General features: G+C 52.8%; 1 protein-coding gene and 1 long non-coding RNA gene across 7 annotated transcripts in view; one reads left to right on the top strand and one right to left on the bottom strand.

Annotated features, from left to right (window-relative positions):
- Window positions 1–568: 568 nt before the first annotated feature.
- The window catches only part of TBX4 (T-box transcription factor 4), a 31,863-nt gene continuing 7,672 nt past the window's right edge, over window positions 569–24,759 (bottom strand). For 2 of the 6 annotated variants that reach the window (XM_073879504.1, XM_073879503.1), the window contains exons 4-9: window positions 18,758–18,877; window positions 17,305–17,452; window positions 7,120–7,272; window positions 6,039–6,127; window positions 5,661–5,896; window positions 569–2,859 (exon numbers count right to left, since the gene is read on the bottom strand). In XM_073879504.1, coding sequence (XP_073735605.1) covers window positions 2,240–2,859; window positions 5,661–5,896; window positions 6,039–6,127; window positions 7,120–7,272; window positions 17,305–17,452; window positions 18,758–18,877 — 1,366 coding nt within the window. In that variant the 3' untranslated portion in view covers window positions 569–2,239. The remainder of the gene's footprint in view (window positions 2,860–5,660; window positions 5,897–6,038; window positions 6,128–7,119; window positions 7,273–17,304; window positions 17,453–18,757; window positions 18,878–24,759) is intronic. The other 4 variants (XR_012374452.1, XR_012374451.1, XR_012374450.1 and 1 more) reach the window with 4 other exon arrangements.
- On the top strand, window positions 2,768–11,121 carry LOC141370417 (uncharacterized). Its single transcript, XR_012374453.1, has 3 exons — window positions 2,768–2,832; window positions 7,621–7,726; window positions 11,063–11,121. It is a non-coding gene; the product is annotated as an uncharacterized lncRNA (long non-coding RNA).

Raw genomic sequence — 24,759 nt, 5'->3', positions numbered from 1 at the left:
TGAGCAGCTTTGGAAAAGGAACGGCAAAGGGAGGAGGCAAGAGGCAAGGGGTTGTAAGGAGGGGGACCCAACACACCTTCCCACACCAGCTTCTCTTCTAATCTAATAGGGCGAACCTGGACTGAATTTCATCTCCCCTTTTTCCACTCCATCTTACGGCCACGCTTTAGGGATCTGGCTGAGGAGTGGGAAGCAGAGGTCTCTTCCGGGCCTTGATTCCTTTCTCTGGGGTGCAGGTGCCTGATGAGCTCATACATCTGACCTCTCCAGGAAGCGCCAGGCTCTCCCTCCAACCTGCTCTTCAGTTCTTTGTCTGAAGAAGCCACACAAATCCCACCAAGAATTCCCTACTTGTAAGACCACCTCCCCCAAATCACCAGGCTGTGTGGTGACTATGGAAAGGGGACGGATTCTGGTGTATTGCCTGCCTTGCCCTTCTGGGGTCTTTGTGGGCCCTGGAATCCAGACCTGTCATCTGGGGAGTAGCACGAGATCAGAGGTACAATTGTTCCATTGGCTCTAAATTCCTTCACTTGAGGCTCAGAGGCTCCATGGTACAAATGCTCAGAGGCACAGAAAAAAATACCAGCAAAAGGGACGCTGAGACCATTGCTGAGCCAAGAAATGACAATTCAGTAGTAAAGAGCATCCACACACTTCACAGTTGTAAAATGGCTTTATGTTCCGGTATGTAAAATAAAATGTCCATGCTATATAACAAAACACTTGAAGTTCCATATCCCCTGTTGGCCATTGTGTTTTCTAATAAAATTTAAACTGTGGTGTGTGTGTGTCCGTTTATATATATATATATATATTTATTTATTTATTAATTATTTATTTATATGTTTTATCTAAACCATTCTTAGTTTTTAACATCAAATGTGTAATAAAAATTTAAATAGATGTCTTTCCAAATACCCCCTCCAGCGTTCATTTTATTAAGTTTATTCGTTTGTAAAAAGCAAAGCTGAATTTGACATGTGGCCTGCATTTGTGTGTGTGTGAGAGAGAGAGAGAGAGAGAGAGAGAGATTTATTTATTTATATAATATATAAATAGCTATTCAGCATGCAAAGAGTTTAGTGATTTCCCAAATTTGATTACAGAGTTCACACCCGCCACATGGATGGTCTGGTGATATTCAATGCTAAAGAGCTGGGCTGGGGACTACACGATCCACCTCACTGGAGAATTATCCTCGCTTCTCTGAGCTCACTGGCCAAAAGTACTGGAAGAAATGAATGTTTTCTCGATTCTTGTTTTTATTTCTGTTGGGCTTTCTTGCTCCAGAGCGAAGATTTTCTGGGAGCAGAACAGGCTCTGCCTGGCAAGCAGCTTCAATGTGGTCTCCTGGGGACGTTGCCAGGTGAAGTGTGTTTCATAATTGCCAGTCATCGGTTGCAGATGGTGCCTGAGAGGCCGAGAGTCTTGTACACCAGAGAGAGTGAGAAACTGCACGTCGGGGGCTGAGGGGAAGGGCTTTGTACCATATAAGAAAACCTGAATGATGACAGAGATGCTATTGGTTGCATTTTCCCTCCTCTTGAAGGAAAAAAAATTTTTTTAAAACCCATCAGGTGGCACTTAGCACATGACCTTCTCTGAAAGTCATTCCTCAGACCTCAGGACTCCAGGGATCAATTTCCAGGCCACTGACTGAGCCGTGAGCTCTACTCTCAGAGCGCACTTTGTGGCTTAGCCGAGCGCATGTCTCAGGTCGTCTCACGGAATCTCCAGGAGAGTGGGCCCCCTGCTCCCCAGACAAGATTTCCAGCTTCCCTTGCTAACAGAAGGCCAGGAACTCAAAGACGTGCACAGAGCCCTCCCACCCCAGCAATGCGAGTCTTCCCCCAACCTTCCCTGTGAGAGAGACCTCACCACCTGGCCCCTGAGTGAATCAAAGATTATATTATCAAAACCTCTGCGTAACTCACATGAACTCTCCACTGCCGTCCCATCCCTGCACCTGTCAAGAGATGTGAGCTAACAGTGGACCCAGGTCCTGCAGCCCAAGTCACTTCTTAGATAATTGCGGTTCTTTCCCTTGTCGTGGCCTCAGCGGTACGTCCGAAGGCGGATGCTCTCCAAACGGGCGCATGCACACACGCACACACGCACACATACACGCAGACACCCCGCCCTTTGAAATACCTTCCTGTGTTTCTCGGTAGCGCAGGCCACCCACAGAGGTTAACACTGGATTAACATGGTCCTGGGCTGTCGCCGGACATGGGAGTCATCCGTCAGTCCAGTTCTCCACAGTTCCCATTCCTGAATGATACTGTAAGGACGCTTCCCGGGACAGGGAGAAGCTCTGAGAGTAGAGAAACTCATTGGCAGCATTCAGGTGTGGCGAGGGGGGCTTCCTCTCGCACACGGAGGGGAGGCCGCGCTCCCTCGGGAAGGAGGCAGCGGGCCCCCGCTCCCGGACCTGAGCCTGTGAGAGCTGATTGTAGACGCTGAAGTGCGTGTTTCCCGGCGGCTGGGAGCTCTGAGCCGAGAGAGTGGGCAGCCGAGGCATCATAGTGGTGGCGGTGAAGTGGGCGGGGAAGGACTGGTAAGGCACAGTCTCCATGGTCTGAACACTGTAGCTTGTGTACGGGGCGACTGACGTCCACATGTTACAGCTCAGGGGGGGTGGGGGCAAGTCGTCCACCCCAGACACCCCGGCAATCTCGGGCCCCGAACCTGAGTACATACAGGCTTCTCTTGGGGTCACCTCACTGCAGTAGGAGGGGCTCAGCATCTGCTGGTCGTAGGGAGGGGGAGAACGGAAATAATGATCCTCTCCCACTGCAGGGGGAGCTTCCAGATAGGATCGCTTGCAAGGTAGGTCCAGATGGCGGGCACTGTCTGCTGGAAGACAAAGAAACCTTCAGGAAGAGCCATATTCCACCAGCCCAGGGCCTGGAACCCTCCTTTTGGATGCCAAGATGGCCTACCATTGTCAGGCAGGCCTTGCCCTCGCCCCGTGTGGCCGTAGCACTTCCAGAATCATTTTAATTAGGTACAGCTTTTATAAGGCGGCAGCAGCCAAGAAGTGGTCAGATTATGGACCCTGCTCAGAGGCCACAGGGGACACCACATCAGAGGACACCCAGTGATATGGTTAGCCAGGAGGCATATAGCTTTCATCCTTTGCCACCGTGACTCTTAGGGATGGGAAGAGGCCTTAATGTGCACTGGCATTCTTAGGCGAGGCCCACCCTGGCCAAGGAAAGTAGAGGCAATTGCCAGGCTGAAACAGGCCCAGAGGCCACATCTGTCTGAATTAGCCAGAAAATTAAAGCCACAATGTTTCTGCCTTCATCCTCAGCTCCCAGGGAGGCCTTAGCAAGCGAAAGCTACTCGCAGGCACGTTCCTGTTGCTTTTAGAAGAGGAAGTAAACCCTACATGTGTTCAAAGGAGTCCCAGCAGATTGTTATTATACAGAGTCCAACCGAACAGTGTTTACAAAATTAAGAAATGGAGCTGAGGGCGCCTGGGTGACTCAGTTGGTTAAGCGACTGCCTTCGGCTCAGGTCATGATCCCGGAGTCCCGGGATCGAGTCCCACATCGGGCTCCCTGCTCAGCAGGGAGTCTGCTTCTCCCTCTGACCCTCTTCCCTCTCGTGCTCTCTCTCTCTCATTCTCTCTCTCTCAAATAAATTTAAAAAAATCTTAAAATAAATAAATAAATAACAATTATAAAAAAATAAAGAAAGAAATGGAGCTGATGATAAGTAAAAGGTGACTTGGACTTTTAAGGCTCAGCTGATAACTCTCTTTGGGGAAAGATGACATCAGCTGCCCCAAACCACATATGTGTGTGTCTTTCGACATCCTCAACCATGACTGTCTGGAGTGGCACATCCTCCCCTGGGACCCAGGGATGACCCAGGCCTGAGAATTGGCAACAGCCCACTCAACAAATTGAAGGACACTTGTCCAATGGCTTCACTTGGCCTCCCTCCCCTTTCTCCAGGGATTCATTCTGGGAGCTGTGTGTGTGTGTGCACAGGGCAGGGTGGCCTGGGGAGTAAGTGGACTGAGTTTGAGGGCTTGCACTCACCTCTCCCCTCTGCCCCTCTGGAAGCCTCTTCCCTGAGGAGGAGGAACTTGCTTCTCCCTCTTACCGGGCTCTCTCGTCATCCCTCGTTCACCCCTCCTCTCTACCCCCCCTCCAAGTTCCTCCTTTCCCTCAAGAGCATGAAGCTCTTGGACTTGAAACGTGGCCCAGTCACTCTAGGTCAGGAGTGAGCAAACTTTTTCTGGAAAAGGCCGGATAGTAAATATTTTAGGCTCTGTGGGCTGTAATGGAATCTGTTGCAGCCATTTGACCCTGCTGGTGTCACATGAAAGTGGCTACGGACAGCAGGTAAACAAATGGGTATGTCTGTGTTCCAATACAATTTATTTATGGATATTAAAATTCATATAATTTCACATATCATGAAATAACCATCCTTTGATTTTTTTTCAACTCTTAAAAAAATGTCAAACCATTTTTTATGGCTCACAGGCCAGACAAAACCAGACAACAGTCCAGATTTGGATCAAGGGCCACAGTTTGCCGACCCCTGTTCTAGGCCATTTGTTCTTTTTTTTTTTTTTAAATATTTCATTTATTTATTTAACAGCGAGAGAGAGCACAAGCAGGGGAAGTGGCAGGCAGAGGGAGAAGCAGGCTTCCCACTGAGCAGGGAGCCCGATGCGGGACTCGAGCCCAGGACCCTGGGATCATGACCTGAGCCAAAGGCAGCCGCTTAACTGACTGAGCCACCCAGGTGCCCCTAGACCATTCATTCTAATAGGACTGGAGCAGAGGGTACCCAGAGCCCTACCAGCAGCTCCCTAGGAGCTAGGTGGAGAGAACATTCTGGATTCTAAGGAAAAGTCTCCCAACTCATTCCCAAGAGAATTTCAGGGGCCCTGAGAGTTCTTCTGGTATAAACGATAATCATCTGTATTATAGATGGAGAATGTGACACCAGACCCGGTACCAGAGTAGATGTTCAAGGCTCCTCTTCAAAGAAAACGAAAACAGTTCTTTTGCCTGGCTTCCTGGCCCCCAATCTACATCCACATAGCAGATTTCCATTCATAACAATGGAATCTCTTTGCAGATCCTGGTATGATGAGGTGGCGAGCCTGTTCTCATGACTCTGGGTCACCCCTGTTTTAGGATTGAGGGTGCTTTGATAAATGACAGCCCTAATCCCCATACCTCTGGACCCTGAGGCTTCAGCCTCTTCCCAGGCTTAGAGACAGAGTCCACCTGATTCTGTGTGATGTGCCCACCCTGCAGAGGCTCTGAGCAGTGGCTATAAAGAACACCTGGCCCAGGCAGGGGTACCGACCAGGGTTCTGGGGACACCAAGGCCATAAGCTGTCCATGAGGATTCTGAAGGCTGCATTAAAATCAAGAATCAACATCCCTGCACTAAGCCGGGCCATGGCCTCTAACCCTCTAACCCTCCAGGCTTGTTCTCCCAGACCACACGATAACCAGGTGTGTGTGTGTGTGTGTGTGTGTGTGGTGTGTACGTGCACACATATGCACACAGGTGTGTGCCCACACAGGCGTGCATGTTCGCACATATGATGGAGAGTGTTTGTAGGAAGGGCTTTACCCCTTGTCTGACCCTCTAGGGCTTCTGGACTAGGAGAGAGCTACCTCGTCTTTTCAGGCAGTGATAGAAGAGGCTTGAGTCCCTCTGGGCCGGGAAGGTGTTGAGGGGAAGGTCCTGTGGCTCAGCTGCAGCAAACTGCATGTGAGCCCCATTCTCATACTGGTAGTGCTGGAGCGCCTGGTGGGCACCATGCAGGGGGCTGACGTCAGGCTTGGCTGAGAGCTGGGTGGAGACGAGCCTCTGCCTCACGATGCTTTTGGAGATCACAGGATATTCTTTGCTGGAGAGATGGGGAGGACAGGGACAGGGAGACAGGAAGAGAGTAAAGATACTTGGAGGGCTACCAGGTCTGTGGGCCTGAACCCAGTCTGCGCCCCACATCCCCTACCACCACCACCCCCCACCGGGCCAGGCATCCCCACCTCTGCAACCGGGCTACACGCAGGTCACTGTCGTCACTGCCCCGGAATCCCTTGGCAAAAGGGTTGTTCTCAATCTTCAGCTGTGTGATCTGTCAGGAGAGGACACACAGAGTCGCGGGGGTAGAGGACTGGGCTGGCTGCTGGTCCTCCTCCCCTGTCCCAGACCGTTCAGAGCTCCCAGCAGAGTCCCGGGAAGGTGCACGCCCCAGCCCTCAGCCAGCCGGCCGGCAGCCTCGCCACATCCTCCCGGCGCTCACCATTCACGGCTGGCTCCTTGCTGGCTTCTGACCATTCTACTCACTGCAGACCTTCTGATTCCGTCTCCTGTTCTCCTCCCCCACTGGGCTACCTGCATGCTCAACAGCTTCCCATCTGTGTCACCCCGTCCAGGGCATCTGCCACATCAGCTTCTGAGGGACCGTACTAAATGCAAATCTGTCACTCTGAACGCCTGAATGCCTGAAATCTGCCACAGCCTATGGCCCCTCCTCAGTCCCCCCCAGCCCACCTGGCCAGTCCCTCGCACAATATGACAAGCCCCCTGAGAAGGGTCACCCGGGCAGAGGCAGAGAGACAGGGGCGAGTGGCCTGTGCAGGGATCCGGAGGCGGTTAGGGGTGGTCAGGCGGGGGAGGGGGTGTGCTGGGGAGGGAGGTGGACCCCTCTGACCACCGGCTGACCACAGGCTCAGTCTCCGGCCTCCCACACAGCTGACCGTGCCCTGAGGCTACTTTCCCCAGTTCTTTCCCTTTTCCTGGCAGGCCCAGAGTCTGACCTTTGAATCCCACCAGGGCAAAGAAGGTTATAGAACAAAATGGCCCAACACTCAAGCCACAAGACAAGTTCCACGCTCTTGGTTCTTATAGTTGCCAGCTTCGTCCAATCCCCATAATGACGTCGCCCTGGAGATTTAGGAGTCTGGTCTCTCTTCCTGCTCAGCATTTGCTTTCTCGCTGCTCTGAGGGACAGCCCAGGTGTCCCCAGCGCCTCCACCTCAGTGCAGGGTGGCTTCCCTTCCTGCCTCCCTACTGGCACAGAAATGCCACGCAGGGTCAGTGGTGGGGGCTGGGGGGTGGCTGTACCTTGTGATTCTGGTAGGAGGTCACAGAGATGAAGGAAGTCTCTGGGAACACATGGGTGCAGAAGGCTGTGTTTTTGGAGCCGAAAGCGTTGTTCTCATCAGCCTTCACGATGTGCAGCCGTGGCTGGTACTTGTGCATGGAGTTGAGGATGATCTGGAAGAGAAGGGTCTCTTTCTGAGCTCCAGGTCCTCACCCTCTTGTCGCTGGTCTCGGTCAGCTGGCCTTGGGCTGGCTTTCATTCTCCTTAAAGGCCCAGGTTCCAGGGCCTGAGTCCTGGCACAGGCCAGAAAGGTGCTATACATAATTTATCTCCCTCAGGTTTCCTGCTCCAGCTGCCCGCCCCTTCACCCTGCTCCTCCCACTCCTCACCCCTCCACCCCCCCCACCCCGCTGCCCTGCGACCTGCCTTTCCTAGAGATGCCTGCCAGAGTATGCAGCATGGGGGAGGAGCTGAGGAAAGTGTCCCACTCCAACTTTTTTCAACTGTTTCAACGCTTGCAGAGGCCTGCTGAAGGGGTTCCCAGATGCATCCTGCCCTCAGACCTGCTCAAGGCAGCTCACAGCCCGGAGGGAAGCTCCATCATGGGCTAGAGTTCCAGGTGCCAAGGTAGGAGGTGGCAAAGTTCCAGAAATAATGCCAGAGAAGGCCAGAAGCCCCCCGCACCTATGGGCCCTCGAGGCCACCTGGGGCTGGGGAGGCGGGTCGCCCCACCCGGCCAGGAGAGCCCAGGAGGCTTGGCCCCGGAGCCCTGGGAGTAACACACAGTAGTTCCTGCTCCAAACCTGCTTCATTCGGCCGTGCCCCACGGTAGCGGCTGCATCATGTGCCATTAAAATGTATTTTTTATCGTTGACATTTGCCAGACGCCCTCCCCATTGGAGGCAGGACCAGGAATTTGGGGCATTTTATCAGCACCGCTGCTTTTGTTAACCCTTTGGCTCCTGTCCTGGCTGGGCAAGTCTGTGGTCCTCTGGCCCCATTATTCTCTGAGCTCCTTTCTCTCCTTCCTTTCCTTCTAGGGGTGCCCCTTCCTGGGCTAGCCCTTCTGGCTCCCACCCTTCCCGGTTCCCAGGGATAGGCACAGGGCAAGACTAAACCCCTGAGGGACCAGAGTGCCACAAGAAGGGCCAGAACCAGGCTCTTCCACGGCTTGCCCAGGCAGAAGCGTTAGTCTGGGAAGGTGCCACATTTGGCACACCCTGGGGACAGAGACAGCCCAGAGGGCAGGCACAGCTGAGGATTAGGTGGGTCAGGAGCTGGGCTGTGGCCTCCGGCCTTCCCTGGGCTCCTTGGCTTGGCTGGGTCACGCCATCTAGCAGGGCTAGCTTTTCTGCCTTCTGCACTGGCTGCGCCCCCTTCCACCCCCAGTGACAAACCTCTGGATCCTCTCGGGGCAGGTACAGAGCACCCCAAACCCGCAGCCAGGTCCTGCAGCTGGGGACCTACTGCCCAACTGGAGCCTGCCAGATAGACAAACTCAGAGTGCACACAAGTCTTGCCTTGGGAGGCCTCCATGGACATCTGTTTCCAGGAGCCTGGGGAATGGGTCTTGGGAAACACCTCCCAGTCCCTTTAGGTTACTCTGTCACCCCACACTGTCCCCCAGCTGCAGGAGTCCACAAAGGACCCAAGTCCCCAGAAGACCCAGAAACTAAATCCCTAGGAGGTGGTCTAGATGCCTCCAGAAGTCCCCAGAGTCCCACCTCTGGGCCTTTTCCCATGTGGTTCCCTCTGCTTGATCTTCCTTTCCCCTTCTCTCTCACCTTCTAGGGTTATGATCTCAAGGCCCAACCCTTCTGGGAAGCCTTCCCAGATCACTGGGTCCTGTTGTGAACCCCTGATTCTGAAACTTCCTCCCCATGCATTGTCTACTGGGCTGTCGTGTTGCTTCCTAGTGGTTTCCTGTTTCCGCTTGTCCTTTCAATTAAACTGTAAACTCCTCAAGAGAAAAAGAGAAAGAGCCATATCTTTTACTCCTTTTGTACCTCTGGGCTCCTTTACCCCCAGACAGGAACTAGTAAGTGCAAGGCAGGATTACAGGAGTGGGAAGGCCTGGGCCATGACCGCAAACTCTCCATCCCTTCCTCTCCTATCTTCCTTTGCTCGCTAGAAACAAGGTAGCCTCTAAGGCATTTTTCAGGTCAAACCTCAAGGTTAAACCTGTGCACAGACAAGTTCTCCGTGAGCGCAGGCTTGCTGCAGCTCCCCGGCGGCGGGACTAGCCCTGGCCACGCAGGCTCTTGTAGGGTGGGGAGAACACAGACGATGGACTGACAGACCTCAGCAGATGCAGACACCTGCACAGAGAGGCTGGGCTGTCGCTGGGCTGTCCCTTAAGGACACCGTCAGCCAGGTGACAGCAGCTGCCCTGCTCTTCTGCCACCTGGGGAGGCCTAGACTGTATCAGTCCGGCCAGAGCCCTGGGTATCATCAACTCCCTGCTCCTTACTGTCACTCACCTCCAGGTCCAGTCAGTGACCAAGTCCTGTGACTCCATCCACAAGATAAAAGCCTCTCTGTTCCCACTGCCCAGCCCCGATTCTGCTCCCCCCCCAATCTCTCTCTGGGTTTGGGACCACCTCCTCCCTGTCTCCATCTCCATTTTCACCTGCTATATCAGATCATGTCACTCCCTTGCTTAGAACCTTCCAGTTCATCCAGGAAGACTGTCCACTTGCTTGTATTTCCTCCTCTTGCCCCCCAAGTTCTCCTCCCCCATCCCTGCCAGCATTTAGAGCTCAATAAATGTCTTATATTCATAATGCCACCTTTGATGGTTTCCTCTTGCCCCTTGAGATAAAAGCCGAACTCCTTAGCCTATCAGGCAAGGTCCTCCATTGACTGAAGTGGAGAGATTGCCAAACACACCTTCTAGGGGAGGGACCCAGACTGGCTGGCTGGCAGGGAAAACTGGGAAGAAAGTGCTAGACCTGCAGGGGCAGGAAGGAGCCACAAGGGGAGTGCAATCCCAGACACAGAGAAGTCAGGAAGGGTCTAGAAGCTTCTATGGATCTCTGCTCAGCAGCAGCCAGTCTTGCGCAAGCTCTTTCCATCCAGTCATTGGGGTGCCTATCTGTAAAGGGAGGCCTTCGACTAAGAAGTGGTTCCAAACACCCCTCCTAACTCGGACAGTCTGGAACCTGGACAGGTGTCTGGAAGAAAGTCCTGCTCTTTGAACCAACGCAAATTTAAACTGGCGCCTCAGCCCCAACAGCCCAGCAGAATGTGAGACCAACTCCGTGACTCATACCTGGCTTTACTCGGAAGTTCCTCAGGCGCCACATTAATCTCTTTTGCCAGAGTCTCACATTTATATGTGTGGCAGAGGACGTTGGGCCAAAGAGACCAGCCACATCGACAAACCCCACTACATGACTGGTCCCATCATTGTTCTACAGAAATGGGATTCATTATATTCTGGCGACAGTTCAGAAGGCTGTTCTATTTTAACAAACTGTGATAGCGCCAAACATCCATCTCCTTGAGAGATCACCCTAGCATGCTTGGTCAATGAGGTTGAGATTTATCTGCATTAGAATCACAGAATGTTAGCACACGGAGAGGCAGACCTTAGAAATCATTCTAGTCCAACCTCCTAATTTACAGATGAGGAACAGGAGGCTTGCAGTGGGGACGTGACTTGCCCAAGAACACATAGCTGGTTGGAGACAGAATCCTGAGAAGTCCCAGATGGCCTTTGAGAGAGCACACACTGCTCTCAACAACACGCTCAGAAATTAATGATCAAGTGTCAACCCAACACTGTAAGAGACAAGGATTCACCAGGCCCTAATGTCCATCACAGAACATAGAGTATCTGGATGCTAGCCACACAAATGTGGCTAATGTCCATTGTGTCATAGATTAAAACCAGATTTTCCCCTGTGTCATAATTTTACTTTCTAAGACTACCTTCTCCATCATCCTCCTTACCCTCTCCAGTCCTGCAAAGAGCTAAGGATGGGGACGGGATTCGTCTACAGCTTACAAAGAAAGAGGAGAAAACCGAGACCCAGAAAGGTAAGCGATTGGCTGAAAGACTATCCAAACGAAGACTGAGTCTGGCGGCCCATTAGCCAACTCGCGAGGCCTTGGCCAGATGTGCCTTAGGCCTCACTCCCAGGGCGGCAGCCCAGCCCAGGGGCCCGGAAAGCCTTCTGCTTTCTCTCAGAGACACTGCGGTGTTTACAGAGCATAGCCGATGTGCCAGGCCCTGTGCTGAGGAGCTAAGTACTCTTTACAATGGCCCTATAAAGTAGGCATTATTATTGGGCACATTAGGCACAGATGAGGGGGACTGTGGCTTAGGGAGGTGAAGGCATTTGCCCAACCTCAGACAGCCAGTGGGAGGCGGAGCTAGCCTGAGCTCATACTTGTACCTGGCTGGGGAGCACCAGACCTGATCAGGAGTACCTGGCTGGCGAGCATCAGGCCTGACCGGGAGTTGTACAGGGCAGGTGTATCTCCCAATGCACCCAGCAAGGGCTCGGCATTTTGTGCAGGGTGCAGCAATGTGGGAGAAAAGGAGGAAAAGAGGGAGATCAATAGCCCTGGGTCCCCACTGACACGTTGACAGCGTAAGCTTTGGAGGGACATCAGCCCCTGGTGGAGGACATGCCTTCTCTGGCTAAATCCCATTCCCATCAGCAGGTTCTCTCATTCCCTTACTGCTTACCAGCACCCACTGTGCCAGACCCAGTGCCAGGCACAAGGATACAATGGTGATTTAAAACCTCGTGGTTTCCTATCTAGTGGGGGAAGTCACAACAGTAATCCAAAAATCAGGCAAAAGGAAGTAGTGAGAAGATGTACTGGACCAAAGACTACATTTACCTTTTTATTTATTCATTTAGTTATTCTTAAAGCTTATCTATTTTTATCTTTTTCATTTTTTTAAGACTTTTTTTTTTTTTTTTCTGAGAGAGCGAGCACAAGCAGGGGGAGGGGTAGAAAGAGTAGCAGACTCCCCACTGAGCAAGAAGCATGATGTGGGACTCGATCCCAGGACCCTGGGATCATGACCTGAGCTGAAGGCAGACGCTTAACCGACTGAGCCACCCAGGCGCTGCAAGACTACATTTATAATAGTGATGACCAAGATGAAATACCTAGCTGAAAATGTGTAGGTCCTGATGAAGGAAACTTGAGGACACTTTTGAAAGACAAAAAGCAGGCATCAACAAAGAGAGAGGCATTCCTATCCTTCCCTCCCGAAGTCAATTTATAATTTCAAGCGATTGTCATAAAAATACAAATAAGTTTCTTTTTCAATACTATACACTGATTCTAAAGTTCATATGAAAAAACAGATAAGACAAGCCAAGAAAACTCCGCAAAAGAAGAGCAAGGGGGGACCAGCCCTGCCAGACACTAAAGCCCATCATGAAGTCTCAACAGCGAAGGTACTGGCACATGAACAGACACAAATTCATATGGGGATTTGGTGTACAGAAATGAGGCATCCGAAGCCAGGGGGGGAAAGAGAACCAGTCAATTATTGGTGTAAGGACAACTGGATAGCTCTTTAGAAAAAAAAAAAAAAGTTGGATTCACACCTCCTATTGAATGCCAGAATAAATTCCAGAAAGACTAATGGTTTAAATGTAAAAATAAATCCATAAAATATTACAAGAAAACACAAGAATTTTTCCTCCTTTTTTTTTTTTTTTAAGATTTTACTTATTGATTTGACAGAGAGACAGCAAGAGAGGGAACACAAGCAGGGGGAGTGGGAGAGGGAGAAACAGCCTTCCCGCTGAGCAAGGAGCCTGATGCGGGACTCGATCCCAGGGCCCTGGGATCATGACCTGAGCCACCCAGGCACCCCAAGAAATTTTCCTTCTAAGTCAGGAGTGGGTAAGGGCTTTCAGTTACTCAAAACCCAGAATCCATAAGGAAAAGAGCAATATATTCAGTCAAAAACTTCTGTGTGAGAATACCACTACAGGCAAAGTCACAAGGCAAATGGCAAACTGGGAAAACATACAAGCAGTTCCTATCACATATACGGGCCAGATCTTCCTCATTTATACAAGCTCCTAGAATGGATAAGTGCTCGAAAATCTGCGAGAAAAATGAGCAAAGGGTAAGGACAACAGTTCACAGAAGAGGAAAAAAGATGTTTAACTGCACTCAGAATAAAGGAAATACAAACTGAAACTACAACCAGTATCTATAGTTCACCCGTCTGACTGGGAAAAGCCCAGAACGTCTCTCCCACCCGCTGGGGAAGCTACAGTGGTGGCAGGAGTAGCCATCAATACAACTCCGATGGAGGGCAAAACCACAAATTACAAATCCGAACACCCTTTGAGCAAGCAACTCGCCACAAAGAGATACTTGACACAGGTGTAAAATGATATAGGTACAAGTTTAACTGAAAGAGCAAAAATAGGCATCTTCATTTCTGTGATAAGGACTGCCTACATGATCTATGGAACAATCGCGCAATGAAAGGAATCAAAGGAAGCTCTAGATGAAGGGCGTGATCTCCATGTTATACTGTTGACAAAGCAAGGCGCAAAAAGCGTTTACAGTGTGCTACCTTTTGCATATAAAAGAAAGGATTTCAGATTCTGTATTCTGCTTGTATATGCAAAAAAGAAATGCCAAAAACAAATTAGTAACAGTGGTTAGCTGTGGCCGGGATCAGAAGAAACTGGGTAGACGGGGAACCAGAGGAGAAAAATGGTTCATTACAGACATTTTTTAGTCATTGATTTATTTTTAAATCGTGGGACTGTATATTTCCTATTCAAAAACAAATTTGATTTATAAGTATAAAATTCTAGGGGTGCCTGGGAGGCCAGTTGGTTAAGCATCCGACTCTTGGTTTCGGCTTGGGTTGTGATCTTGGGGTCATGGGTGGAGCCCATCATGGAGTCTGCTGAACATTCTCTCTCCCCGCCTCCACCCCTCCCCCCTAAAATAAATAAATGAATCTTTAAATAGATAAAACCCTAAGTGCGGTAAGTACTAGGACAGAAAGGTGCGTGGCAATGTGGGAGCATGTAATGGGGACCCTGAAGTGCCTCCCTGAGGAAGGAGCGTTTGAGCTTGGATCCCAAAGCTCACTTGGTAGTCAGAGGAAGAGGTGGCACACCGAGGGGACAATGCAAGTGCCATTCGGTGACCAAAGAGCTGCAGCCTACACCCCCAGCCTGGAGCCAACCCAGCCTCTGGAATAGTTAGACTTACTATGTCAGAAAGCATAAGCTGGTCTTCCAGCTCAGCAATCTGGGAGTCCTGGGATATAATAGGTGTCTCTTCTCACACACACACAAACACACAGACCCCACCCCACTGCAGCCCTGGGCTCCCTGCCTCCAGATCAGGAGAAAAGTAAGACCCAGCCGTCTCCATGTCCTGCTGCGGGAGGCAGGCCCTACCTCGGTGAGGCCCTCCTCAATTTCCCGAAGCGGTTTCTCTTACCATTTCATGGTTACCTGGCCTAGGACCCTGGGGGGGTGGGGGGTGGGAGGGGGTACAAGTAGGAGGCAAGGGCCGCCTGCCCATCTCTAGGCAGCTGAACAGAAGTGGAGCTGAATTGGGGCCCTAGGGCAGCAGGTCAGTCCTGCCCAGCCCCCGTGATCCTTTCTGCCCGTCCTCTGGCCTTGGGCTTACGCCCAGAAACCAGTGGTCATACCCTGAACCTACCCCAGGAAGGAACAGACGGCCCTCCCGGACCACGGCAAACACCCACCAGGAGTTTTCTAGGCAGAACCCGGTCCTGGAACATGTGGGCCATGTGGTCCAAGGGGTCCCTGTTCCCTGTATACAGGACCGGCTGCCTAGCCCAAGCCCTCACTGGGACCCTGGACCCTTGTCCTGGGGGAGGGCTGCAAATGAAAGGCAACAGCTAAAATCCCTGAGACACTAGGAGACCCAAGGGAAAAGTCCAAAGCTCATTTAGCTGAGAAAGTTCCTCGAGGTCCAGGAGATTTTAGGGAAAACTGAAACACTGGAGGTGAGCAATGCAGAAGGAAGGGCTTGTTTGGGGGCAGACTCATAGTCCGACATGGCTCTTTCCCAGGCTCCTGCACCGAGAAGCCGGGCAGGGTGATGAAGGACTCAGCACTCCCGCCGGTGCAGGCCAATGAGCAGAAAGCCCTGGTCCACATGGCTTATCTAGGAATCCATCCTCCACAGCCCTTGCCTGCATGGTCAGAAGCTGCTCCCTCTCCAGGGATGCTCCAAATAGTTGCAGATCCGACAGCTCAAGCCCTGGGCACAGAAAGACGGGTGGAGAAGCTGAAAGAATGCTGGCCTGGGGACAGGTGTGGGTCCAAGACGGCTCCTTCACTCCCAGCCCCTGGGACAGTCACCTCTTCTCCAGGTCCTGCCGCTGCACACGGGGTGCTGTAACCAATAAGCTGCTCGTGCTGGGCAGATGCGGGGGGCGGGGTGGGGGGGAGGAAGATGCTCTGCATCCCAACCCTCTGCAGAGGAAGCTGAGTTAGTATGGGGAGTATCCCTACGGCCAAGGAGAGGTGAGCTCCAGGCAGGCGTGGTGAGTATAGCTAGGGCTAATCCCAGCATCACGAGCCCCTCAGGCAGCCCCACCGGCTCAGACTCAAGACCATATGCGGGATTAAGGCAAACCCCTTATGGACTCCAGGAGAGGCACCGGAGAGGCAAGCCAGGCTGGCTCACGCAAAGATCCAGCTCTTGCCAAGCTCTGCCCTGTGCACAGTGGTAGGCAGAGACGTGCCTGCCAGCTAGTCCCAAACTCCCACCACAGAGGCCCTCGTTAACCTCTCCAGGTTGGTGCCATGACCTGGGCAAGCAGAGGAGGCCAGGTAGGAGCCAACGGGGAGCAAAGTCTTGGCCAGGATAGTGCCCAGTAAGACCCAGGAGGCCCTTCTGTCCCTTGGTTAAAAGGCCCCGTGCTCTGGGAGGTGGGGGCTTGGCCTACCCTTCCCATTAGATCGGTGGTTGCCTCCACCCCCAGGAGAAGTTGGGTCTGCCCCTTTCTGCCACACACCCCCAGCACCTGCCTGCCTCGCATGGGAAAACCTGGGCTCCTTGCAAAACGGAAAAATCAGGAGTTCATTACACTCATTAAGCTTTCTCCTAGTTGCTTGTTTATAGATTACCAACTCAGAAGAGAACGGAACAGACTCAGAAAATTAGAACTAAGGGCTGCTTGTCTTGTATACCAATCAATCAGAAATGACCCATTGCTGGCATTTTCCATGAGGAACTATGATTCACAGGATTCTGATGTGCATGCAACTCCTCAGGAATAGAACTTAGGTATAAAAGAGGCACATCCCTGCACCCCCTCCTCACCCCTGCGTCCCCTACCACCAGCCGCACCCTGAGGATTACATGCACAGCCTGGGCAACTGCATCTGGCAGCCTCTACGGCCCCCGTGCTCCACCCCACCCCACCCTGTACTTCCAGAGTAACGACGGGTAGCAGAGAGGGGCCAGGCCTGTGCCCTGGCGGATAATACCAGGTCCCCAGACTTCAGTTTGCCACACACTTGAGCTAAAAATTTCCACATAAAATGCTTTTTGTGGGCCTGCCAGAGCCAGATGGGGAAAGAATGAGCCTCAGCAGCCTGGATGGGGCGTCAGCGGCAGCATCCCTGGGGCTCCAGAGTCTCTCTTGTAAGAGCCAGGCCCCAGGCAAGGCCAGGAAGGAGCGGCCACCGGGGCCAGGGTGAGGCCTTCCCTTCCAGAGGGCAGGGGGTGCCAGGCCCGGCAGAAGGCACATGCCAAAGAGAGGCTTCAGAACTCATCAGTGACTCTTTCCCAAGAAAGTGAACGTGTGTTTGGCTCCAGCAAGGCCAAATTTGGGGAAACCAAAGTGGAGAGATTTGACCCATCATCATTGTCCTTGTGGATAGTTGCCATGTATTTAAAGCCTCCCACGTGCACAGTGCTTCCTGCATATTCTCTCAGGTAATTCTTACAACCACGAAATGTTTTTAGGTAGGGAAACCAAGGCTCAAAAAGGTCAAGAAACTTGCCCAAAGTTACCCAGGCAGCAAGTATGAGGGGAAGGATGTACTGCTGTGGGACTCAGACCCGGGGCTCCTTCCCCAGTCTGGCCCCGGCACGTGCCAAAGCCCGGAGCTGGATCCCAAGAGTGGATTCTCCACAACTCCATCCCTACCCAGCCCACCCCCAGCAGAGCACCAGGGCTGGCTCTCAAGGCCAGGCAGTTTCTTTCTTACATGGCCGAAGGGGTCCAGGTGGTTGTTTGTGAGCTTCAGCTTCTGGAAGGAGACCAGCTGCCGCATCCAGTGGGCCCCAGTGGCAGGAGAATCGGGGTGGACATACAGCCTTCCTGGCATGGCCGGCTCAGCCTTCCCTGCCACCATCCTGCCAACAGAGCAGACAGAACCACAGCGGTTGATTACTCTGGGGTCTGGAAAAGCCCAGATTCCCTGTCCCCTCTGAGAGCAAATCCCCATAAATCTGAGAGGGGAAAAAAAAAATCAATCTCATCCTATACTCTCAGTGTAGGGCATTGTGAGTGGGAGTGAGGGTCGAGTGAGGGTCAGAGGAGAGTGTGCTGAGGAGGGGCAGCGATTCTGAATCTCTTTTATTTGCAGTAGAAAGAGAAAGGGAAGTTACAGACAGATGTGATTATTTACTTCAAAGAATGGAGCTAATCATAAGTATATTGTGTGGAGATTTAGGCACTTCTGTGTACCTGTTACAGTTTCAATTTTAAAATGTTATAAATTATATCATTTGGAGGGAGCTTCTCAGAGGACCCAGACAACTTTCAAATTACTTGTCCCCAATATAGTGCTTGCCCCCAAAGAAATTACTTGGTAAATGTACCCTCAGCCAGAGCCTGCTTTGAATGATAATCCAACCCGAAGAGAGAAGAAATAGAAACATGGCCCTTGACAGGACCTGGCCACTGAATCCTGCCTCCTCAGCCCAGTCTCTGCTGACCCTACTACCAACCCACTGTGGAGCCCACATTCCAGCCGGCTGCTAATTCATCCAATCCCTCTCTCTCCTTGAGCACTGTCCTGGGCTCTGGGGACAGACAGGGTACAGAAGAGGTGGCCTTAGGAAAAGCAGCCCAGTGTTTATTTGCCTGGCCCCTGTTTTGCCCTACAACCCACTTGTTTCCCCCAACCCCTTGCCAAGGCGTCCTGTCATCCAACCACCAGGCGGCTGCCCTTCACTGTGGATCGACAGCTTAAAGGAAGGGCTCACAGCCAGACAAGGAGCAAGTGGAAAAGCAGCAGAAGATGCCACAGACCAGGTACCTGGGTGCTAACCATCCAATATCAAAGTCCCCCAAGAAAACAGCTCCCACCCTCCTCCCCAGTGCGGCCCGACCAGAGCCTGTATTCATCCAGTGTTGCTGTCCATCTGTCACCCCACAGCATAGTCACCAATCCTGTCTGTCCACAGCTGTAGGGAGAGAAGAGACTCTTGAAAGCCACCAAACACTCAAACACTGCAGCTCATTTCCAGCCCCAGCCCCGTCTGCAGCAGGTGGGCAGACATTTGCCGACCCTGCAGCCCCTGCAGGCTCAGTTCCCAATGCTGCACGTCTGGGCAATCACTGGAACTAACTGGTGAGTCCCTGGACCAAACACCAGGTGGTGGGGTGGCTGTGGTGAGAGAAGAACAGGGGATGTGAGGGCCCCAGGTTCTTACCATTTGTTGTCACAGAATTTGTAGCGGTGGTCATCCGCAGGGACGATGTCAATCAGCAGGATATATTTGGTCTTGGGGTTCATGCCTGTGACTTTTACCTTGTAGCTGGGGAACATCCTCCTGGGGGGAGCCAAGGTGTGAGGCAGAGGCATACAGAGAGCACCAGAAGAGATGGCACACAGGGGTGAGGGGACAGAAGGCCTTAGACACTGGCCCCTGATCAGACCTGTGTGAGCTGGGTAAGGCCCTTCCCTCTCCGGCCTCAGCCTCCCCCTACACAAGGGAAGGGCCACACCAGTTGCTCTGAGCCCCGGGAGCTGTGTCTAGGAAGAGGGCTTACCTGGCTTCCCCAGTGCAATTCCCTCTTCCCCACGATCCCCTAATATTTAGGCCTACTGGCTGTGAGCAGCTAAAGCATAGAAACCCTCAGGGTCATGAGAGAGGATTTCAACAGCAACCTGGCTGCTTGATTTCCCTCCTGCCCTTTGCCAGTCCATATGCAACTAAAGTTCTGGGCTGCCATTAACAGGGGCCAGAGCAAAAGACCTCGAAGTCCCTGTCAGCTGCTTCTGTAATCAATGGAGTGTCTCCTCCGGGCCTTGCCTCTGTGGAAGCCCTCAGGCCTCAAACCAACTCACAGGAAAACAGGAGAGCGCTGCTAGGTCTTTGGATTCCTTTGGGGTGTTCAGCAGAAGTGTTTAACTGTGTGAAGACCTTGCCTGGGCCTCTGCACACTCACCAGGGACCAGGGGAAGCCAGCTCAGGAGCCTCATGGAGAAAAGATTCTAGGACCACTGTGCCTGGGCCCCACCACTGACAAGTTGTGAGGCGTTGGGCAACTTGCTTGGATCTCTCTGTGCCTTGGTTTCCTTATCTCTAAAACGGGCATATTACCACCTATCTCACAGGTTGGTGTGTGGATTCACTGGATTCACTGCATCCATTTGTGACTCTTGCCGCTGGCCCTCACAGCACTCCTTCCTCCACAAACCAGTGGGTGACCGACCTCTGTGAAAATGGACTCACCAAAAAACAGGAAGTTTTCCAGTTTCCACAGCCCATGCTAAGACCATCCAGGACCCCGAGGCTCAGTGAATATTCTAGAGAAGGACTTCCCCAGACCCCCCAGCACACACACATGAACAACAGCATGTACACACACCTGCAGGGGCACAGCTCTGCCCCCTGGTCACCAGGTCCCTGACACTGGACCTCCGCAGAGGGGCAGACAGACCTTCCTCACAATCCTCTCAGACACCCCCACCCTCTCCTAGCTGATCTCCCACAAAGGTGTTTCCCCCAAGAGAGAGGCAGGATCCAAACCTAACTGAAGACACTAGGGCATCAGGAACCAAATCCCCTGAGTTGGGGACAGTGCCCAAACTGTCCCCTCAAGGAAAGCCATCAAGTCGTCCTCTGCCTCCTCATTAAGCGGAGAGAACCTCAAGGGAAGCTGTCCTAGACACCTCAAACAGATGATTGCAGCCCCCCATTTTGTCAACAGGGGTTCCAGCTTACCTGGACAGGACAGGGCTTCCAGAAGGGTTCAAGGCCTCCACAAGCCGGCAGACCCTACAGCAAGCCCCGGCCAGGACCCTGAGGTGGGAGGTTCAGTTCTACCCCTGGCCCAGCCCCAGTCCGCTGGCCCTCTCTCTTGCGGGAGGAAGGGCCCTTGAGAGCGCTGCAGTGGGCCAGGGACGTGGGAGGTGTGTGGCCTGTGTATGCACGCGCGCGTGTACTTGAGTACACAATGGAGTGCGCATGTGTGCACGTGTGCCTGCCTGGAGGGAGGAGGGAAGTTCTAGCTGCAAGTCTAGGGACTTATAAAACGTGTGGAAGAATTTGTCTCAGATGTCAATTGAAAGCATTTTCAAATGTCCACCCCACCCCCTCTCCAGGAATGGGGGAAGTGAGAGGGCTCAGGAACCCGGTCCTGCCTGCTTACCAGCCCCTGCCCGGCCTGGGGGCACAGCTGGAGCCTGCACCACCCTCTTTCCAGGCCCAGCCTCTTCCCTGATAGGCCTAAAGCTGAAGCGGGGAGGGCAGCAGCTGCCTCACCTCCCCTCCTCCCTGGGGGAAGGCCAAGAATCCTGTCCCCTCCAAACCACCATTTTGTAACCGCTACAGAAACTGCCACAAGATGGGGCAGTCCTGGCTGTGCTTGCGCTGACCTGGCACCAGTGCCCCGTTCTTAGCCTGTTTGTCCTATAATCACTCCAGGTAGCAATGGCAGAGGGCAGATATGGCCACCCCCCAGGACAGTATCTACAAGGGCGGCCAGGAGAAAATGGCTCCCTGCCACTGGAGTAGTCTCCCTAACCTGGGCTGAGAGGAGGGTCAAGGACCCTGCCCTTCCCCTTCTTCTACTCCCTACTACGCTTTGTCTCAGCAGCTCAGGAGGCCAGGCTGACATGGGCTAGATGCTTTCTAGAAGGCCCATAAGCAGCCTGTGCTCAGCTTCCCAAGGCATGGAACTGGGGTCCTGTGATTTGGCTTCTCCTAGAAGCTGGCCACAGACTGGACTCCTGATGGAAAACACCCTCAGGAAGGTTTTGCCAGGAATTGGCACAGGGAAGGAAGGTATCCCCCAGCCTCTGCCTCCCCTGCCTACCAATTCCCCTCTTCCCAGGGCTGCAGCCCTGAGGGGCAGGGACCCGGGATGCGACAGCTGGCCTGAGCCGGGAGCTCAAGAGTCCACTGCTCCAGGCCGAACTACTCAGGCTCAGGGAGCGCCACTGTTTTCGCTGGAATAGGTATCTCCCTATCTGTCAGGGGTCCAGTTTGGTGACTGCTTCTGAGAACTCGAGCCTTGGGGACCCTATCATTTCCCCACCTGCGGGGCTCCAGTAGAATGCAGGGCACACCCGGGTGGGGAAAAGGCTGCGTGTGCAGGAGAAGCACACGGTCCATGCAGCCTGTAAGCTTCCCCTCCCCGCTGAAGGCATCTGCCCTTGGTTCCAGAGGGGGCTAAAGCTGGAGCCCAGAGGCCCAGCAAGGGAGCGTTCCCGGGTGAGCGCGACTCCTGCCACGGCAGGCTGGGTCTGGGAACTGTCACCTCCTCGGGGCTCCCCTACACTGTGAAGGAAGGCCCTCTCTCCTGAAACCGATGGCGGGAGGGAGTGCGATGTAAATTGTTTCTGTGACTCAGGATGTAAATGTACCTGGAAACCACCACTGTGGGGGAAATGAACAGCTCATCGGGTCGGGGAGGGAGGGCCAGGAAGAGAGGTTAGGGCTCTGAGCCGCCTGGCTCCCACTCTGCCCCGCCACCGGCGCCGGCCAGGAGTCCCGGGCTCGCCTGTCCCGGACACCCCGTGGCCCCCCCACCCCCAGTCCCGCGCCGTCGAGCCCTCTCCCCCACTCTCTCCCTGCGCCCCGAGGGCCTCCCGTCTGCGTCCCTGGCGCCCCCTCGGGGCTCCGGGCCCCGCGGGCAGAGGGGCGCTCTGGGCGCCCGCGGAAACGGCTCCGCCGGGGCATAAACAAGCCGCCCGCCCCGCCGCCCGGGAGGAGATGAAAGCCGGGGGTTTCTCCTCTGATCATGAAACAGGCTCTGAAAGGGTGCGGGCTGGAGCCTTTATCTACTTCATACTCGGAAATGGTTTTAGAATGAACTGCTAAGATAAGCTTCCTTGGACGTTTCTCGGCGTGGGAGGCTTGCGGGGCGCGGGGCAAGGGATTCGGGGCATTGTGATCTTGGCAACAGCCCCTCTAATGCTCGCTCGCTGCTGAGAGGAGACGTGCAAGTTCAGCTGGGCTCAGACAGCCGCGGGGGGCTCCTGGCTCCCCGGCCTAAGCCCTAGCCAAATTCCTGACCTTGACCTACGTGAGCCCCTCACCAATCCAGAAGGGGGGGTGCAGGGAGTAAGCCGGACCTAGGAGACCAGCCAGATTCTCTCCACCTAGCCAGGACACCAAACCCCAAACCCGAAGGCACCCGACTTTCTCTGGGGCCCCGGAAACCCCAGGAGCATCTAGATGTGCCTTCCCTTAAACGTAGGCACAAAACCAAATCCAAGGGGTGCGAAGTCCGGAGAGGGGCTTCGAGGGGGGGGGCCGGGAGTGGTGGGGGGGGAAGGCACACAAGAGGTTCTCTTCTGTTTCTTTATCTGGGTGGTGCCATGATTGGGGGTACTCCTTTTGTGAAAGTCTATAGAGCTGTACAATTAAGATTTGTTCGTTTTTCTGCAGGAATGTCCCACTTCAATAAAACGGACATTGAAAATTATACCCGTGTATATATCATATGTGTGTGTCCACACACACACACACACACACACACACAGTTTTCTAATTCACTCATAGCATTTTTAAGAAATATTTTCCCTGAGGTGGGGGGCAGGAGTGAGGGTGTGTGGAATGAATGCTGTTTTGGAAGATCAGTTGCTTCTCTGATTCTTTTTTAAAGACACTTCCTTCTGATAGACTTTTGCTTTCAGAAAATACTTTAGAAAGAGATCAAAGGACTCTCTCTCCAACCCACTTTCCCAGTGTCTTCAACCCTTACTTGTCTTATCACCCACGCCACTGGGTTCTGACGCTCTGTATACAGAGCGAGGGCAATTGGCTTTGAAGCCCCGGATTAAGCTGGGCCAAATCCTTGCCTCAGAATAACAAACAATACAGGTTCAACAGGAGTTCTCATCGGTAGTTCATTTTTCAAACGCAAATTCACTGTCACTAACACAAGCAACATTGAACTCAACAGGCTATGAAGGCTGATAGTGGAGATTTATCTGGTGGCAAAACCATGACCTAGGAGGAGAGCAGTCAAACGGTTAGGAAATTTTCATTTTGGGGAGGTTTATATTTAAATTTTTTGTGGAGCTCACTTTTATCTATGTTTGGGAGAAAATGCAGTTTCTCACATGTTTCAAGCTTGGCAGGGATGTGAAGGAGGTAGAGACAGGAGGGGTCTGCTCAATGCAGTGAATGGCTTAAAACTTGTGAGTGCAGGATACTGAGAGGGACAGAAACTGGCTGGGAGGATTCTGGCCCCATTTTACACCTGACATCAGGGGTTACTGAGCATTCAGAAATTGATGTCTCCTGATGTGATTGGCATTTTATTCCCCAGATGGAATGGTTTGAGAATCCAAAGCCACTGTCCAGTGAAGGAGATTATTCTCTCCTTGGCCTTAAGACCTTCAGGGCTTCAGGCAAGAGGCTTGTGACCAAAAACTCAAACTAGCTTGAGAACATTCTGGGTTCCCCTTTTCCAGGGCCTGCCTCTCCCTCAGCCAGACAGCAACGACCATGCCCCTAACCAGCCAGGGTCCCTAGGGTAGAGCAACAACCCCACATCGAATGGCTTCGTAAATAAGCCATAAGGGGAATTTCTCAAAGTTGGGGTTTTGTTCTGGGGGTGGAGTATCATCAGCTTGGCTTGTGTAGACTTGCTTCTGTCTATAAGAGCCAAGTGCCTTCCCTTTTCTGGGGTCAGGTTTATGTTCCCCTGGTTCTCCTCCAGCTCAAGCAGTCTAGGAATCTGTGATTCAAGGTTCAGGCCATCTGCTAAGAAAGGCAGGTGTCCCAAGAAGGGTGCTGGTAGAGACACAAAGAAAAGTGGGAGTCCACAGGATGTTGAAGAGCAACCGAGCCCAGGCAAAGCAAGCTACCTCCTGAGGCTGCCCAGGAGAGGGAGGCAGTGAAGGGGGAGGGGGTCACGGGGATCAGAACCCTGAATTTGGTCTCTGAGGTCAGGGAGCAGCTATGCAGGAGGAAAGAGGGTCTGTGAGAACAGTGGGGAGGGGCGATGAGGCTAGTGACTTTCTTTAGGACTAGACCTGTTGCACAAATAACTTTCCGCCAGAGAAATGAAAGAGTGTGATGAAACCATAATTGGCCAACTTCATCACAGCCATTTAAAAATTATTATCATCATTCCCTGAGGCCCATCTCTAAGCCTTCACTAGGAATCGGGCACAAACATCTGCCCGATGTTGGTCACCTGTAGAAGTGTGTGTGTGTGTGTGTGTGTGTGTGTGTGTGTGTGTGTGTGTGTG

This window comes from Callorhinus ursinus, unplaced genomic scaffold (assembly GCF_003265705.2).
Source record: "Callorhinus ursinus isolate GAN/ISIS: 27379988/994484 unplaced genomic scaffold, GSC_fseal_2.0 scaffold34, whole genome shotgun sequence".
Lineage (NCBI taxonomy): Eukaryota > Metazoa > Chordata > Mammalia > Carnivora > Otariidae > Callorhinus > Callorhinus ursinus.
This window is presented reverse-complemented; position numbering and strand designations above follow the sequence as displayed.